This window comes from Camelina sativa, chromosome 16 (genome assembly GCF_030686135.1).
Source record: "Camelina sativa cultivar CO46 ecotype springtype chromosome 16, ASM3068613v1".
In the NCBI taxonomy this organism is placed as follows: domain Eukaryota; kingdom Viridiplantae; phylum Streptophyta; class Magnoliopsida; order Brassicales; family Brassicaceae; genus Camelina; species Camelina sativa.
Window position 1 is genome coordinate 22,546,482 of NC_141895.1, and position 16,956 is coordinate 22,563,437.

Sequence of the window (16,956 nt, forward strand, 5' to 3'; positions counted from 1 at the left end):
CCAAAGCAATCAATAGATATGTTTAGAAGTGATTACATTAGAGAGATAAGATCTAATTGTATGTTTTCTTTAATATAGAAAATAAGATTTGCTTTGAGTTTTAATATCTTAAGAAACAAATAAACAAAGAGCTCAGATGTGTTAAATTGTGGTCAGCGTGTCTCTCGCGGCACATGATCGCTAATCAATCGACAGCGAAGATGAAGCTTTATTTCACGAGCATTCTATTCTTATTACAGTCCTCTTTGTTTTTTAGTTTTTAAGAACTTCAAACCCGTTTGTTTTATTCGTTTTGCTGCTTCTAAGTTTGTCTTGTTCTCTCCTCTGTTTTTAATTAGTGCTTTTTTTGTTCTACTATACAATAAAGCATCGATGTTGAATTAAGTATATTACAAAATTTTAGTAAAAGGAAATTTAATTATATGATATAAATTTGATGAGTGATGAATAATTTTTCTACTGCATCATTTATACATTTTTTTGGCCAATTGTCTATTTTTTAATAACTAAAAGATTTAAGGTAAAAAGAGATTTAAAGTTTAGTTCCATACATTTTATTGGAACAAAAATTAAATATTTTATATAGTTTTTTTTTTAAAATACCACTCGAATTAACGATCTCTATAATTTACATGAGATACTTTGTCAATTGAACTATTAATGACACTTGATCTATTTACAAAGTTCAAAAAAACGTATTTGCTTATTTCATTACAAACATTAAACACATCAAAAATGGTGATTAGCGTATATTATTTGACAATTTTTACGAAAAATCGTTAATAATATGTAATTATGGTGATTTAATTGTTCTATCTAGACCTCTATATTAATAGATGAGATTATAAATTTAGAATCACATATAAATTATTCAAAGATGCTTAAATGAACTACGATCTACATTTAGTCCTTAGTTTAGCTCAGGTGGTCTCTCTCTCCACAACTACACCGACCAAACAAGCTCAATCGTATAGTATTGCTAGAAAAACGTGATCCAGCTATATATATATGTTTACTCGTACTTGTACCATATTATTAAAATCAAATTATTTTAAAACAAAATAATAATCACCTATAACAGCATAATTTTTGAGGCTCATGTACTAATTTGTTTAGCTCTTTATAGTATTTATCAATCAATAATTTAAACTGTAATGTGGCGAATAGTTTGAACTTAATATGAAGGTTGAAAGGGCACACTCCGATCCATTTATAGAATGCGATCATAAGTTTTATGACTTAGGATGAGTCCCAAAAGCCTATAAATTTTGGTTTTGCACGTGAAAATTAATCAAACCCACAAAAGCATCTTCTCTCCTTCCAATGCGTTGACGATGAAGAAGATAGAACAAACAAGGTGATTTCACTGTTAATTCATTCTATTGAGAAGGAGTTTCAGCATTATTTACGTCTTGTATTTAACATTTTGAATGTTTTTTTTTTGAGTATTAGTGGAACTTGTATTACTGTATATATTATCCAATCCTAGATATTTTGAGGAGATGTGTTGTTGTGGATTGTCATTCGATATCATATATAGGTTTGAGAATGTGGGTTAGATGTATAGTTGATCTCATTTGGCTAATGCAGCCATAACTAATGTGCTATACAGAAAGTTTTGATAAATTTTTAGGTTTTTAGCTGCACACACAATATTCATAATCTTCGCTAGTTTGTATGTATAAAAAGCCTAAAAACCACTTTTATTTGAATATAGTTTTATATGCAGGCGCCAATGCTATACAGACATATAGTTTTTTTATATGCAGCAAATTAAATGCTATACAAAAATATATCTTTTACTTTTTTGCATGGAATTTACGTTTAGAAATTAGAACTAACAAATCAATTTACACAAATAAAAATAAACAATCGAGGTGAAACCGCTACCTAAACTTAGCTAGGATGGTGAGTTTACACTGTACAAAATATATATATATATAGATATAAACGCAGTATGTTATAAATATTGACGATATAACTTTATGGAATCATGCGTTGTGATTCGAAATATAAAACTTTCCCTAAAAGGATATACCTCTTGCACATTCTAATCGGTCACCATATGTTTTTTTTTCTTATTAAACAACCAAAAACCAAGACAGTAAGTTGCTGGTTTTAACGTGTCTGATCTAAACAACACAAATCAAAACTTGGTCGCTCTACGTCATGCAGATTCGTTTCTATGTTACAACTTGGTACTTAAAACCTAAGTTTGTCAGCACTTTAATAATAAGACGAAGACAACGTCCACCATCGTCTAAGGTTCTTTTCCGTTCACAATTTGCAATTTAAAAGTGATTACCTTAATTCAATAATTAATCTCCACGATTATGTTTAATGATTGTAATTAGCGTCAGAAACTTTATTATGTGGTCCCATGATACGAAAGAAAAGTAGTTGCATGAGGAGGTTCCATGTACACAGACTAACTCGTGTGGGGGTAAAATATATATTCATCACTCCCTTCTCGCGTATCCATAATCTCTCGTTCTAGCTAGTAAGGAGAAAAAAAGGAGAAGGTTTTGTCGCGCATTGATATAATCCTTTAACAGAAAAAGTGTTGTACTATTCCTATATCCTAAGCTTATTTAAGTCATAATTAAAATTACAAGTGGTGGGTCATCAAATAATATAGCATAATAATCCTTTTTGATAATAATATATGATAAACATAGAGTAGATCATGAAGATGCTATACGTAACAGAATATTCTCAGTTAATCGCATACAATATATGGCTCTACTGCAACCTACAGTTATAGAATACTTTAGCTTACGTACAGGAGAAACAAGATGAACATTTTTGTTTTTAAAAAGAGAGAATAAAGGAGTTTATATCAAATTATTAATAACTCATACTTTTTTTTTTTTTTTGCAACAACCACAGTTACAGCAATTCTGGCCCATTACTATAGGAAGTTAGCAGGTTGGGATTTACAAACTAAATGGGCCTGAAGACCTTTTAACTTTTGATCCCAAACTCCTGATTGGTTAAGCCTTTTAGCAAAAAAAAAAAAGATAAAAAAACTCCTGATTGGTTACGCCCAAATACTGAAATTCGACTAAATATGAATCTTTTTCTTTTGAATTACGTTCTCTGTTTTACTCGTCTTCAGTTTTTATTTTCATAATAACTTTGATCGTTTGGTTTTCAAAAAATGATATTTCAAATTTCTGTAATTTCAGAAATGCAACTTATAAACATTTATATGCCTTATGTCTTTTATAAAATGCATGTTGATGATCCAACATGTTTTTCCTATCACTTCTTCAAAATTCTGTGGACTACTTTTCTGTTACTAAAATTTTTATATCTTTTTGTTCCCATACTATCGGAGGGACACTCTTTAAGTATATATTTCTTTCCCAATTCCGCAGCTAACTCGTAAAAAAATGTTACTACTATAAATTATTAGTCGACAATTTTCAATCTAAAAGTTATGAAAGTGATGAATCGTAGTATCGACTCAAATGCAAAACTACTTCTTTTTGAAAAATTCAACATAATCAACTAGGAACATATATTGTTTTTTTTTTTTTTTCATTCAGACAAGCCGATTCGACAAGTTACTTCAACTCTGGTGTACATATGTTCTTTAACTGCAATCACAACTCACAAGACGCATATATAAACCATTAACCATATCATACTTCTGGTTTATATCATTTTTTATAATATATAAAGAAGATAAAGATGTTTGTTTTTTTTTTTTTGTCGACAATAAAGATGTTTGTTTATGTTAAGAAAATAAAGTAGTATTTAAATTTTTTTTTGGATTAGGTTAAAATCCAAAAAAACAAAAGACATTAACGTGAAGAAGCAAAGAAAGAAAAGAACCTTTAGTTGTCCGAAGCAGAAACACGTGCAAAAAAGAGCTAAGAATAAGCCGTTAAGTGGCAAACGGCGTCGTCGAGGACTCTTAACCTACAATACCGAAACTACCCTTCCACTCTTCTCTCCTCGTCATGAAGACGATCCGAGTAAATATACTTATAAAAAAAATTAGTATAAAGAATATAAATAAATTAATTCATCAGCTTTATTCATTCATTCTTCAATTTTTATATGTATATAAATCCACCACTGGTTCATTCGTGCATCTTTCTTTAATCCAAATAAAAAATAAAAAAAAATAAATAAAAATAAAAAATGCAAAATCACAGCTCAAATATGCTACCAATTCAGCAAAAAATGTGAAGCCGGAATGCGAAGATGCAATATCATCATCATCCATAGGTTGAGAGCTTTTACATACTCTGTTTGAGTTTTTTTTTTTTTTTTTTTTTAAGTCTTGTCTGAAATTTTTGTGTATCTGATTTGTTGAAATCATTGGTATCTAAAGTTTGGGTTTTTTTTTTTTGTCTGGATTTCTTATAAATTTCAGATCTTTAAATCGACTCTGCTTGACGAATTTATCGAGGAATCTGGGATTTATTCTTCTTCTTCGATAATTAACTCCGGTGAGATTGATTTTAGTGAAATTACTTAACTCTTTGTTTCTTTTGGCTTTTAAATCGAATTTGAGATCCGATGATATGTGATTTTTATATATTTATTGGGTGTTTGGATCTCAGCTTTGTCCGTTGATCCAATTGGTAGCTTTTGCATGTTTCCTGATTGTGAAAGTTTGTATTTTTTTTTTTTTTTTGATCCTGATCGTAATTGCGATTTCGACCAACCAAAATCTGTTTTTGTGGACAGAGGAGTCTAATGATTATTGGCTTTTTTTTTTTGCTTAATTAGAAAAAAATCTTAATCTCAAGAATTGTACTTTTTTTTTTATCTTACTCTGGCGTGGCGGCGGCGATGATTTTGATTGATGATGGATCCATTCATTGATATGTTTTTGACAAAGATCACACTCACTGTGGAAAAAAAATGTCATAATGCCGTGTGGTTTGATTTAATCTTTATTGTTTCTGAGATGGAATTGGTTTGTTTCTTTGTCTTTAGCATCCATCCATCATCATGTTGGAGGCTCCGAGTTATCTGGTGTCAAGAGATTTACCATCTTCATGTGAGGAAGAGAGCAAGTGGATTTATAACGCACACTGTGTGCTTCAGCTCTCTTTCAAGAAACGGTTCTTGGATGATGATATCGACGAAAGTGGAGGAAGCTCTGTTAAGAAAATGTTACGGGTTGATGAATCTGACAAGATTACTGATATTCTCCAGCTTGCTAAAACCTACCAGAGGTCTAACCAGAGTCAGCAAAGCGGTTCACCGATAACTCGGCTTGATCATAACGCACTTCTCAACTGTTTGGCTCACTGCTCCTTGTCTGATTTCGGGTCCATTGCTTCGACCAATAAAACCTTCCGCTCGCTTATTAAGGATAGCGAGTTGTATAGGCTGAGACGGGCTAAGGGTATTGTGGAGCATTGGATTTACTTTTCTTGTAGGCTTTTGGAATGGGAAGCTTATGATCCAAATGGAGACCGCTGGTTACGTGTACCGAAAATGACATTCAACGAGTGTTTCATGTGTTCTGATAAAGAGTCTCTTGCGGTTGGCACCGAGCTTCTTGTTTTCGGTAAAGAGATCATGTCTCATGTGATTTACAGGTATAGTATCTTGACCAATGCATGGACATCAGGTATGCAAATGAATGTCCCGAGGTGCTTGTTTGGATCAGCTAGTCTAGGCGAGATCGCGGTTGTAGCTGGAGGATGTGATCCTCGTGGGCAGATATTGAGCTCAGCTGAGCTTTATAACTCGGAAACAGGGGAATGGACAGTACTTCCAAGCATGAATAAGGCGAGGAAAATGTGCTCGAGCGTGTTCATGGACGGGAATTTTTATTGTCTCGGAGGTATCGGAGAAGGGAACTCGAAGATGCTGATGTGCGGTGAAGTCTATGATCTGAAGAAGAGGACATGGACACTGATACCTGACATGTTACCTGACAGAAGCAATGGAGGTGGAGGAGATCAAGCGAAAGAGACTGCCGCTGCAACGGCTGCTTCAGCGGCGCCACCGCTTCTAGCAGTTGTAAAAGACGAGCTCTATGCTGCGAATTACGCGCTGCAAGAGGTGAGGAGATATGATAAAAAGCTTAATGTATGGAATAAAGTGGGGAGTTTGCCAGAGAGGGCATCTTCGATGAACGGTTGGGGAATGGCGTTTAGAGCATGTGGGGATCAGTTAGTGGTGGTTGGAGGGCCTAGGGCAATAGGAGGAGGGTTCATAGAGATCAATGCTTGTGTCCCAGGTGAAGGAGCAGAACTGCATTGGAGAGTTCTTGCTTCTAAGCCGTCGGAAAACTTTGTGTATAACTGTGCGGTGATGGGATGTTGATGTAAGAAGAAGACTTGAGAGAGGCAATTCAAAGCTATTTGACTTCTTCATTAGAGGTTTTTATTTTTTCTTTCTTGTTTTGTTTTCAAACAGTTTGGTGATTTTTCTTCTTCTTTTCATGATTGGGGTCAAAGAGAGTCTCTCTTGTTTCCTTCTTTGTCTTTGTGGGATTATTGTTGTTGTTCAAGCATAAAACTGGAACTGAAAAAGTTTCCAATAAATTTGAACAAGCACCATGTTTGGCTTGTCTCGCAACATCTTATTTTGTAATTTGGATCCATTGTAACTTCTTTTTTTAATAAATTTTGAAAGATTTATAGAGTACAGAAACAATCTTCTCATTCCTTTGGTTCTTTTCTTCTGAAAGACATAGATTTCTAGTGTTAACATTTACTTAGTTTGGCAAAGCAGTTTTGATTCTTTCTGATTTAATGATGTTAGTTTTGAAACTAAAAAATTGCTTATATCTTCATTCTTCATTATAGCAAAACATAATTAAGTACATTGTTGCTAGTTGAAAGCTTGAAACATGCATAGATAATATATAAAAAGAAAACATAGGAATATGAAAATTTCGATTCTAAGACTCAAATTTGAGAATAAAGATCAGCTTTTTTTACACGACAGAGATCAACAAAACTAAGGCAAGACAAACAACATCAAAGACATGAAACTTGCTTCACACATTCTAAAATTTTAAAAGATTTTCCAAGGTCCCTTAGTACTGATAACCCTCACCATACATTGTTTCATAACTTTCATGTTCATGCTTATATCTTCTTGATTTATCAGCCTGCGAGAAAAGAGAAATATAAGTAAAAAAAAAAAAAGAATCACAATTGTATAAATGAGAAGAAGAGATCTAGTGGAACAAAACCACATACCCGGCTTAAGATCTTCTCAAAAGCATCAGGTCCATTCTCTGCAATGTACTTCTCAGCAGCTGTTAACACGTCGTCTGGTTTTCTGAAGAAATCCATCTTCTTAGGCACATACCAAATATTAATGCTCCGTGGGTTAACAAAGACAGGTCTCACAAAATGTTCATAGACATAAGCAGCACCGCTGAAGTAAGGAATAACAAGCCAACAAGTCAAGATCAGCTTCATGTATGACCATATCGGTAACCTGATTACACAACAATAACATTGTCAGACAAAAGGATTGACTTGTTTCTGGTTATGACTAAATGGCTCTGAATGAATCATCATCTAATTCTTACCACTCGATGAGTTTGGCAAATGTGAGCTCGATGAGTGTAAGTAGAGAATAAAGAACCCAATATGTTAGCCATTGTTTGTCATCAGCGTGAGACTGAGTTTCAATCGCTTGAACTGAGGCATATCTAAACCATTGAAACATTCAAAAAACAAGGAAGACCATTAGATCAAAGCTTCTGCAGTACATATATAAAACAATGTAACTAAAACAGAGGAAATATTGAATTCAACTTACAGAGGATAAACGAGACTAACCACAGGCCTGCAAAACAAAATTCAAAACCAGAGATTATGATTAAATTTCACTCCTAATATTCCAAAAGATTAAAACTTGATAGAAATCAACCAGTCAATTTCGTAACTTAAACTAGGGTTATGTCCAAAAAAGTAGAAATTAGACCCTAGGCTGTGATGAATTGATATGAGAAGCTATTCGGAAAAAGGAAGGAACTTTAAAGAGATTTAGGTGACTTCATTAATGGTGAAGTAGAGGCAAAAACAGAAAGAGAGAAGAGAAACTTGAATACAGACAAAATTGAAGAAAGTTAGCATTACCCAGCAAGAACATCGAAGTTCCTGAGAAGAACCTTGACGAAATTTCCAGCTCCAGATCCCATCACCCAAGCTTTGATCTATTTGGGGCTTTGAATCTGATTCTTCCTCCACTAAAAAACAGAACTCAGTCACTGGAGAGATTAGATTGAGAAAGAGAAAGAGAGAGCGAATATGATTTGTGTGGTAGACCTGTTGAAAGCTTTTAACTTTATAATTGGTGTCAAAACAAAAAGTGTGAAAACGATATGAATTGGAAAAAAAGCAGCTAACCATTAATTTATTTTTGGAATAATCCAAAGCTTTTAGGAAAATTGTTACCAACAAGACAAAAAAAAGAAATGGAAATTAGCTTAAAGTTAAAACGTTGACACGAAAGATAAAAAGTAGTAATCTTTTTCTTTGGGTCATATGGAAATTAGCTATTCTTTAATTATGTACTAGGTGCTTCCCAACGGTTATATGGTGTAGTTGACACTTTCTTATTTTTTTTTTATCTTTTTCGTTTTCTTTTTTGTATTATTTCGTTTTAGTTAGGCATATACAGGCTTTGCAGTCACATGTATTTATACACTATATGTTTATACCATTTCGTTTAGATATTTACAATTGTGGCATTTATTTTTTATGAATTATGAGGATGTTGTTTTTTGCTTTTCAGGATCCAATTTTATCATTGACTAATATTGTTCCTAATACATTTATTGTATTTTAGATTTTCTAATTAACTGCTTATTGAAACCCTTCATACGTTGATGTTGCAATTATAAGTTATTTTTTTAAAATAATTATCTTCCGTGTAAGTGATTATGTTTGTATGTCCATGTTTTGGTCTAATATCAATCCGAACATTTATTTTTTTCTTTAGTTGGCTTTGAAACCAATTTTGAGTTAATCAAATAGTGGGTCGAATTATGGTGTTAATAAGTAATATAAATTCGTATGTATATATATTATATATATGTGACTATAAGTTTAGCTAACTAAAAAATTCTGTAATATTTAAATATAATCTTGAACATATATATATATATATATTTTGTGGGAGGAATGTATGGAATATTGGATAGAAGTTATTTTTGAGTTAAATGAACTTTTATGTCTTTAAAGTGAGTTAAATATTAATAAAATTTTATATGTGTCTTCACTTTTTTAAAAAGGAATACCAAGTGTTTCCTTCTAAATTTGAAGTGACATAGTATTTTAGTTTTCTTATATGATTTTATGAACTTCAATGTAAAGGTTTTTCAAAGTAATAAGTACATTCACATTGATTGAATTATAAAATTTGGAGAAATGTTAAAACCAACATATGTGAATTTAATTTTAACTATGCAAATTTAAAAAATAAATATGAATAGATTAGAAAGGCAAGAATATAAAAGAAATATTTAATTTTTATATAAATAAACTAAAAATTGAAAACAATGTTAAATATATATAATACTTTCTAAATTAAAATATAGAATCAAACTCTTATAAGTTACACCACATATGAGATATAACAACATTTGATATTGGTGGGAGAGGAGGAGAAAATGATTACTATAAGATGATAATCCAAATTAGATAATGGAGATGAATCTTTAAAAAATAGAATAATGTAAAATAAATATATAATATTTTCTAAATTAAAATATAGAATCAAACTCTTACAACACATATGAGATATAACAATATTTGATATTGGTGGGAGAGGAGGAGAGAATAATTACTTATAAGATAATAATCCAAATTAGATAATGGAGATGAATCTTTTAAAATAAGAACAATGTAAATATATTATGTAGTCTCTAAAATTAAAATTTAGCATTAAAAAATTACAATGATATTTCATTTGTTTTTTACAACCCATACAACAAAAATAAGAAATAAAAAAAAACCGAAAAATGATTTGAGATATTATAGAAGAGAATGGGAGAATGTGAAAATGAGATAGTAAAAGAATGACAATATGAGAGAATGAGAGATTGAGAGAATGCTTATTTATATGATAAGAAATGATGGAAGTTACATTTAGAATTATGGAGTTACAATAGTAATTTATTGTGTTTGAATAAAATTGAATGGTGAATATGATTAATGCATAATTTATTTTATTTTCAGTTATAATTTTATTTTAATGTGTGAGTTAAATGTATTGTGTTTATTGGGTCTTAAATATTGTTTAAAGCAATTATAAAGGAAATAAAAAATAACAAAAATTAGAAAACATTAAATGAAAATCAACCAATAAGGAGAGACCAAAACCTTACTTTTTTTTTGCACCACCAAAACCTTACTTTTATATATATGATATATTGCTTTAAACTTTGAAATGAGAAATACATTATAAACAATAATTTTACATGAGAGATATATTAATTTAGCCAACCAAAATATGAATATAAGTTTAGCCAACCAAAATAATTAAAAAATATTAAATTTAACCAAAAACAATTTCTCTTGAAAGATAAATAAGTTAGTAAGAGGAATGAATTAATGTACAATTATTGGATAGGAGTTACATTTGAGTTAAATAGAGTTACATGCCTTTAATTATAAATAAATAATTTAATTTTTAACCTAAAATAAAAGGAATACTAAGTGGCCGAATCAAAATTCACATGATTTGGTTGTTTGTTGATATAAACTCAACACTTACACATAATATTTCAAAATAAAAAAATATTACTTTTGAAGTGACAAACTAAATTAGTTTTCTTATAAAATTATATGAACTTCAATCTCAATAATTTTTAAAACCCCAAGGATAACTTATCTATTTTTGGTTTTTTTTTCACTCATCAATTTAATTTACAGTGCTAGATTTTTTCATAATAATGGTTTCATCTTTAGAGAATTTAGTTAAATGGTATATTTAAAATTATGTTTTATTTTTATATTTCAGTTCCAGTTGAATATGATTTCTTTTTTGGATCATTTTTATTTTGATTAAACACACAAAAACCAATTTTTTAGTTATGTTCTTTTTGTTTTCAAAAACCTCAAATCATATAAAATATATATATATATATATATTATATTGATCTTTGCAGATTTATCAATTGGATCACAAAACAAAATAGACTTTATAAATAGAGTTGATAGACTTTACAAAAAAAAATAGACTTTATAAATGGATAATTATATTGATTTTTAAATATTATATAGATCTTTAAATATTATATTGATCTTTATAAATTATTAAAAATGATACATGAATATGTGAGATAACTGGAGATATAATAGATAATTAAATATGGATCATTTCAACTTCATGATCTTATTGTGTGGTGAATATTGTAAGAAAGTATGAAAATAATGACTTATAAGATGTTAATATAAAATAGACAATGGAGATAAACCTTTTAAAAGATTAAAAAATATATATAAGAAATACATATCATACAAACTCAAAGCTAAGCTTTTACAATGATATTTGATTTGATTTTTTATAAGCCATACAACAACAATAACAAAAAAAACACAAAACAAAACAAAACAAAAAAAAGAGAGATTTGAGAGTAGTGGAAGAAGATGAGAGAATGAAAGAGTGATAGACTAAGAGAGTAAGATAATGTATATTTATAGGAAGAGAAATGATGAAAATTTACATTTAGAAAAATGAGAGTTCTAATTTATTGTTTTGTTTTAATACAATTGACTAATACAACTTAGTGGAGAAATAAAGTTAATGCATAATTTATAGGGAGAATTTATATGATTTCAGTTTTATATCATGTGAGTTAAATGTGAGTTAAATGTGAAGATTAATTGTTTTTAAATTTGTGTTTTAATATAATTTTTTTTTTTGTTAAAATTGCATTGTCAAGTGGACCAATAAGGAGAGAGTGAAATTTTATTTTTATATATATGATTTGGAAATTTTGGCGAGAAAGGTAACATAATACTACTGTCTGTAAGTATTTAGGTATCCACATAAACTACCACATATAATACAATGTAAATTTAATTTACCTATCTTTGATTCTGTAAGTTTTTCTATCCGACATCAGAAAATAATACAAGAAAATAAAAAATATGTCGGCTATCGAAAATTAATTTACATTGTATTTATTTTTATTTTTTTTATGTGAATAACTTCCAAGAAAATATCGTTTTGATACATGTAAGAATAACATATTTTTACATGAAAAGAACTCTCGATTAGAGTAACATATTTTGTTCACTATAAATTGGAAGAAAATTTTACATTGAACATGACATAATGGTTTTCAACTTAGTGATGAAATAAGCTTCTTAATTACTACAATTCGGTTTATATATTAGCTCTTTGTAGCACAGCCGAGTGGGAATGATCGAACCTTCATTCTTCCTCCTAATGCGAGCGCCAGCAGATCAAACTCTTCTACATACCACAGCTCTGATACTATTGCCTGTTTCAAGAGAGAGATTTACTCAGTTCTTGGTCAAGAAAAAACTTCAGTTTTGTTGTGAGTTTACCTTGAATCCTCGGATTTGGTTGTTTAGTCTTGTGACTAACTCATGGAGAATCTGGAGATGGTCGTCAGAACCAGCCTGCTACAATAAAGAAACATCCAATTAAGTCATGGGGATTCTTTGCAACATTGGATTCTTTAGTTTGTCGACCATAAGTGATACTTGCCTTAGTTGGAGATATTGGAGGACCAAGCAGCCTTGCCAATGATGTATGAAGAATTGCAGCATCATACTGAAACAAACACAAGGATCAGACAAGTGGTTTGCGTTCATTGAGATATATATATATATAGATATATATATATATATATAGTTTTAAAAATAGATATTACAAGTTGCTTCTCTGGTGCACGTGGAAGAACAGATCTCAGTTTCGAGCGGATTGTTATGGGATCATCTCCAGACTTAACCTGGTGAAACATGAAACAGGGCATAAGTCCCAGATATTTGATTAAACCATTTCTAAAGAACTTGTTAGCATAGTTTTTTGTCATGGAGGATGAAATGGAGATCTGACTCACATTTGTTGAGGCAAAGTGAAAGTAGCAAAATTACCTTCCAACATCCAAGAAGAACACCAGTCGAGGTTAATAGAACTCTATCCAAGATAATTTCCAAAGGGCAAAGCTTATTTGCAACTGCTTTAACAGCAGCTGCTTCTCCTTCAACCTGATAATGAAGAAGAGGTTCAGAGACTAGAATCTTCACAAGAGAAGAATTCTAGTGGACTGGTGATAAGATAAATGATAAAGTAAAAACAACAGACCTCAACTTCAGTAGCTGGAACAGAGAAAATGTGATTCGATGCATGAAACATGCTGAAGTGGTACATCTTACAGTCCTGAAACCAGATTGCTAAAAACCAACCCATAGTAAGAGAGAAGAAATTACAATTACCCGCAACATATATAATAGGGGCAGGCTTACTATTTTCAAAGTAAGGACTGAACACATCTTTTACTGCTTTCCTGCAATAAAACATAAAAGAACACCTTTGTAGCAGTAGAACATTTTTAAAACAGGATAAACTTGCATTAAGATTGGGAATGGGGCAAGTTACACACTCACGAGACTAGGACAGAGTATTCTGTGCTGAGATGTAATACATTAGCTCGCACAGGGGGATTCGCAACCTATATATGAGAAAACTAAATATTTTATACAATCATACATGATACTTAGCTATCACAAAAAGCCAATTACAAACTTCACTAAACCCAGCCACTACTCTATTCTAACAATAGTAAAAGTAACGATGTAACATTCTACTACCTTCAGGACAGGTGATATTTCTCCATCTTTCAGTGTGAAGAGATCTGAAAGTGACAATGACTGAGACGTTTCACCTTGTTTAAGGAATACGGGTCCATTCTCTTGTAAATCCCGTTCCATCTTATCATACAACCTTGTGCTTAGCTCTACATAGGTGACAAAAGAATCTGAAACATACCAGACATATAATTGCTATGAGTAACCATTTACTTCAGATACAATGACACAGATAAAGAAAACACTTAACAAAGGTACTAGATCCCCAAATCAACCATTGCTCTTTGCATCAGATATTCATTCCACTATGTTCTTCATATGAACCACTAAAGATGTTGGCTAAGTAGCAGATCAAATTTTGCTTTCATCAATAATAAACATGTTGAGTGTTTCTTTAAGCTCAGGATAAACAAAACATGAATGCAGATTTAAGTACCCATTAAACAAACACAAAGTTCGGTTCAAGATCCATTGCAAACTAAAAACCTTGAGTACAAAAACAGAGACATATCTTCGGAAAAAAAAACATACATAGACATAAAAAATTAGTTATTTACGCAACAGCAACACAAACTACACTCAGTGCTGATGAATCCTTCTGTTAGCAAGTCAACATCGATGATCCAATTACGAACCCCATATTCATTAAAAGAAACACAATTTAGCTAATTAATCAAATCGGATCGGGATAGTAAAATTAACACATCATCGTAATCTCAGAATATACAAAAAAAGGTACTAAATTTCGAGTGATTGATAAAATCAACGACCTTTTTAAGAACTTCAAAGATGATAAAAATGATTTCTTACCTGATGATGATGACGAAGAAGATGGCGAATTTCGAAGACCCATTTGGAAAAGAGAGTAGAAGATAGTGAGAGAGACTGTCCATAATAACACAGCGATTCTCCAATTCGGTGTCCTAATCGCAGACGTCGTCGCTGTCGCCATTTCTTCTTTTGTTTCGTTTCTTTGGATAACTCCATTACTCTTTCTCCATCAGACTCTCCCCATTTACGTCAAGCTCTCTCTGTTCGGCGTTAAATTTTTTTTTTTTTGTTATTTTCCATTTTTTTTTCTCTACTCAATTATTTATTTTACAATTTACTAATTAATAGATTTATATCCATAAATTCCCAAAATATCAATAGATAATTTTTTTTTTTTTTAAAAACCATTTTTGTAAGTAAATAGAAAATGCAAAAAGTGTGAAGAGTGTATGAAGGGACCAAATCAAGGCTTTTACTTGTGCATACCAAAGTTGTGTTTCTCTTAACTTACGTAAGTAAAATCTCAAAAGCTTTCTTCTACGTTTTACAGTTTGTGTATAAAACTGAAGCATAAGATGTTACAATAAATGTATATCATATAATCACATTGTGGAAGCCAAAAAATGGTTCTATATCTAATTTCGTTACTCCCTATCCTCGTAGCCACCATTTTGCTTTATCAACGATGGTGGAGATCCAACATACCACCAGGACCAAAACCAAAGTTTCTGATCGGGAACCTCCACCAAATGAAACCACTTTGGACTCATTCTTTCTCGGAGTGGTCAGAGACTTATGGTCCTATCATATCAGTGTGGATAGGTTCACAGCTCACGGTTGTGGTCTCGAGCTCTGATTTAGCCAAACAAGTATTGAGAGACAAAGATAATCAATTGTCTAACCGACACAGGATCGCGAGGATGACTCAGACCGGTACCGATCTTGTTTGGTCTGATTACAGTCCACATTATGTAAAACTGAGGAAACTCTGTACACTCGAGCTCTTCTCTCTGAAAAGCATCGAGAATTTCAGGTCGTTGAGAGAGATGGAAGCAAGATCGATGGTTGTGTCGATTCTAAAGGACTTAATGAGCAACTCAGCCGATGGCCAGGCAAGAAAACCGTTGGTCGTGAGGAAGTACCTAGCTGCGGTTGTTTTGAACACCATCTCAAGACTAATGATCGGGAAAGAGTTTGGGTCTGAGGAAGGAAAAGAGTTTAAATCGATCGTTGAGAAAGAACATCTTCTCAGTGGCTCAGGGACGCTTCTTGATCACGTCTGGTGGCTCAAATGGGTTTCGTCTTGGTTCATTAGCGATAAGGAATTCTTAGCACACAAGGATCGGAGAACCAAGTGGTTTAGAGGTGCTATAATGGTGGAAGAAGATGTAGCGATAGAGGACCACAAGGGCTTTGTCCGGAAATTGTTAGTGTTGAAAGAGCAGAAAGAGCTGAGCGAAGAGACGGTTGGGGGACTAGTCTGGAACATGTTAACTGCGGGTGCTGACACAACTGCGGTTGTTATCGAATGGGCTATGGCAGAGATGATCAAGTGCCCTACCGTGCAAGAAAAGGCGCAACAGGAGCTTGATTCCGTGGTTGGATCCGAGCGGTTAATGTCTGAATCAGATATTCCGAAACTGCCATATCTGCAATGCGTGGTTAAAGAAGCACTCCGGCTTCACCCGTCAACACCGTTAATGCTTCCGCACAAAGCAAGCGAAACGGTTTGGGTAGGTGGCTATAAGGTCCCTAAGGGAGCTACGGTTTATGTCAACGTGCAGGCGATTGGGCGGGACCCCGCAAACTGGAGAGACCCTTATGAATTTAGACCAGAGAGGTTTCTTCAGGAGGAAACCGATGTTAAAGGTCGAGACTTTAGGGTTCTTCCGTTTGGATCAGGAAGACGGATGTGTCCAGCAGCACAGCTCAGCATGAACTTGATGACATTGGTGATGGGAAATTTGTTGCATTGCTTCTCGTGGAGTTCTCCTATTCCTAGAGAGAGGATTGACATGAGCGAGAATCCAGGATTGCTTTGTAACATGAGGACTCCATTGCAGGCCCTAGCTTTGCCGAGAGCTGCAGCAAGAGTTATACCTTTACCTTCAGATTAAATCAGATAATTAATAACCATAGACACCAAGATAAGATAACGAAACTCCGTAGACCATGATGAATGGAACAAACATGTTGTCAAAGTCAAACCTAAGAGACATGTAGCTATTATTATATATGGATAATAAAAGAGTATATATTCACATGGAGAAAGCTCAAAATCTCATGATAAGCATTGCCAAAACTCAAACCTCAAAACACAATTACATTACACATCTAAATATATGATAGAAGCTCCCATCCATGTTACTTTCCTTTAAACCCTTTTCCTGCCACACGTGTA

The 16,956-nt window shown here is 32.3% G+C and overlaps 3 protein-coding genes and 1 pseudogene across 7 annotated transcripts; 2 read left to right on the plus strand and 2 right to left on the minus strand.

The window, feature by feature from the left end:
* Positions 1 to 3,951: 3,951 nt before the first annotated feature.
* LOC104751320 (F-box/kelch-repeat protein At1g74510) lies at positions 3,952 to 6,624 on the plus strand. The gene is made up of 3 exons (XM_010473238.2): positions 3,952 to 4,239; positions 4,388 to 4,463; positions 4,957 to 6,624. Exon 3 carries the CDS (start codon positions 4,972 to 4,974, stop codon positions 6,298 to 6,300), a length of 1,329 nt encoding a protein of 442 aa, XP_010471540.1. The 5' UTR covers positions 3,952 to 4,239; positions 4,388 to 4,463; positions 4,957 to 4,971; the 3' UTR covers positions 6,301 to 6,624.
* Positions 6,625 to 6,757: 133 nt separating this feature from the next.
* Positions 6,758 to 8,481, minus strand: LOC104751321 (HVA22-like protein a). Its single transcript, XM_010473239.3, has 5 exons — positions 8,076 to 8,481; positions 7,756 to 7,782; positions 7,523 to 7,645; positions 7,185 to 7,428; positions 6,758 to 7,093 (listed from the first exon to the last, which is right to left on the minus strand). Exons 1-5 carry the CDS (start codon positions 8,135 to 8,137, stop codon positions 7,019 to 7,021), a joined length of 531 nt encoding a protein of 176 aa, XP_010471541.1. The 5' UTR covers positions 8,138 to 8,481; the 3' UTR covers positions 6,758 to 7,018.
* Positions 8,482 to 12,127: 3,646 nt separating this feature from the next.
* Positions 12,128 to 14,938, minus strand: LOC104751324 (uncharacterized). 4 transcript variants are annotated; one of them, XM_010473242.3, is made up of 10 exons: positions 14,595 to 14,938; positions 13,788 to 13,954; positions 13,584 to 13,648; positions 13,443 to 13,483; positions 13,282 to 13,370; positions 13,071 to 13,184; positions 12,848 to 12,925; positions 12,682 to 12,747; positions 12,519 to 12,596; positions 12,128 to 12,451 (listed from the first exon to the last, which is right to left on the minus strand). In XM_010473242.3, the coding sequence occupies exons 1-10, from the start codon at positions 14,734 to 14,736 to the stop codon at positions 12,341 to 12,343; spliced, it is 951 nt and encodes a 316-aa protein (XP_010471544.2). In that variant the 5' UTR covers positions 14,737 to 14,938; the 3' UTR covers positions 12,128 to 12,340. The 4 variants fall into 4 exon arrangements, with proteins under 4 accessions (XP_010471544.2, XP_010471546.2, XP_087349013.1 ...); XM_010473244.3 differs by having other exon boundaries at positions 12,519 to 12,593; positions 14,595 to 14,879; XM_087492887.1 differs by having other exon boundaries at positions 13,580 to 13,648; positions 14,595 to 14,875.
* Positions 14,939 to 15,106: 168 nt separating this feature from the next.
* On the plus strand, positions 15,107 to 16,826 carry LOC104751323 (cytochrome P450 98A8 pseudogene; annotated as a pseudogene). Its single transcript, XR_015585053.1, has one exon. The product of XR_015585053.1 is annotated as a cytochrome P450 98A8 pseudogene (transcript).
* Positions 16,827 to 16,956: the final 130 nt, after the last annotated feature.

Bases quoted from the DNA above. Each gene is read 5' to 3' on its own strand.
- LOC104751321 (XM_010473239.3), bottom strand. From the start codon at position 8,137: ATGGGATCTGGAGCTGGAAATTTCGTCAAGGTTCTTCTCAGGAACTTC. The intron at 7,646-7,755 runs GTAAGTTGAATT...TCAATGGTTTAG, and splicing joins GTTAGTCTCGTTTATCCTCT to ATATGCCTCAGTTCAAGCGA. The intron at 7,094-7,184 runs GTATGTGGTTTT...CTTTTCTCGCAG, and splicing joins TTGAGAAGATCTTAAGCCGG to GCTGATAAATCAAGAAGATA.
- LOC104751324 (XM_010473242.3), bottom strand. From the start codon at position 14,736: ATGGCGACAGCGACGACGTCTGCGATTAGGACACCGAATTGGAGAATC. The intron at 13,649-13,787 runs GTAGTAGAATGT...TCTCATATATAG, and splicing joins AAATATCACCTGTCCTGAAG to GTTGCGAATCCCCCTGTGCG. The intron at 13,185-13,281 runs GTCTGTTGTTTT...CTTCATTATCAG, and splicing joins TTCCAGCTACTGAAGTTGAG to GTTGAAGGAGAAGCAGCTGC.
- LOC104751320 (XM_010473238.2), top strand. From the start codon at position 4,972: ATGTTGGAGGCTCCGAGTTATCTGGTGTCAAGAGATTTACCATCTTCA.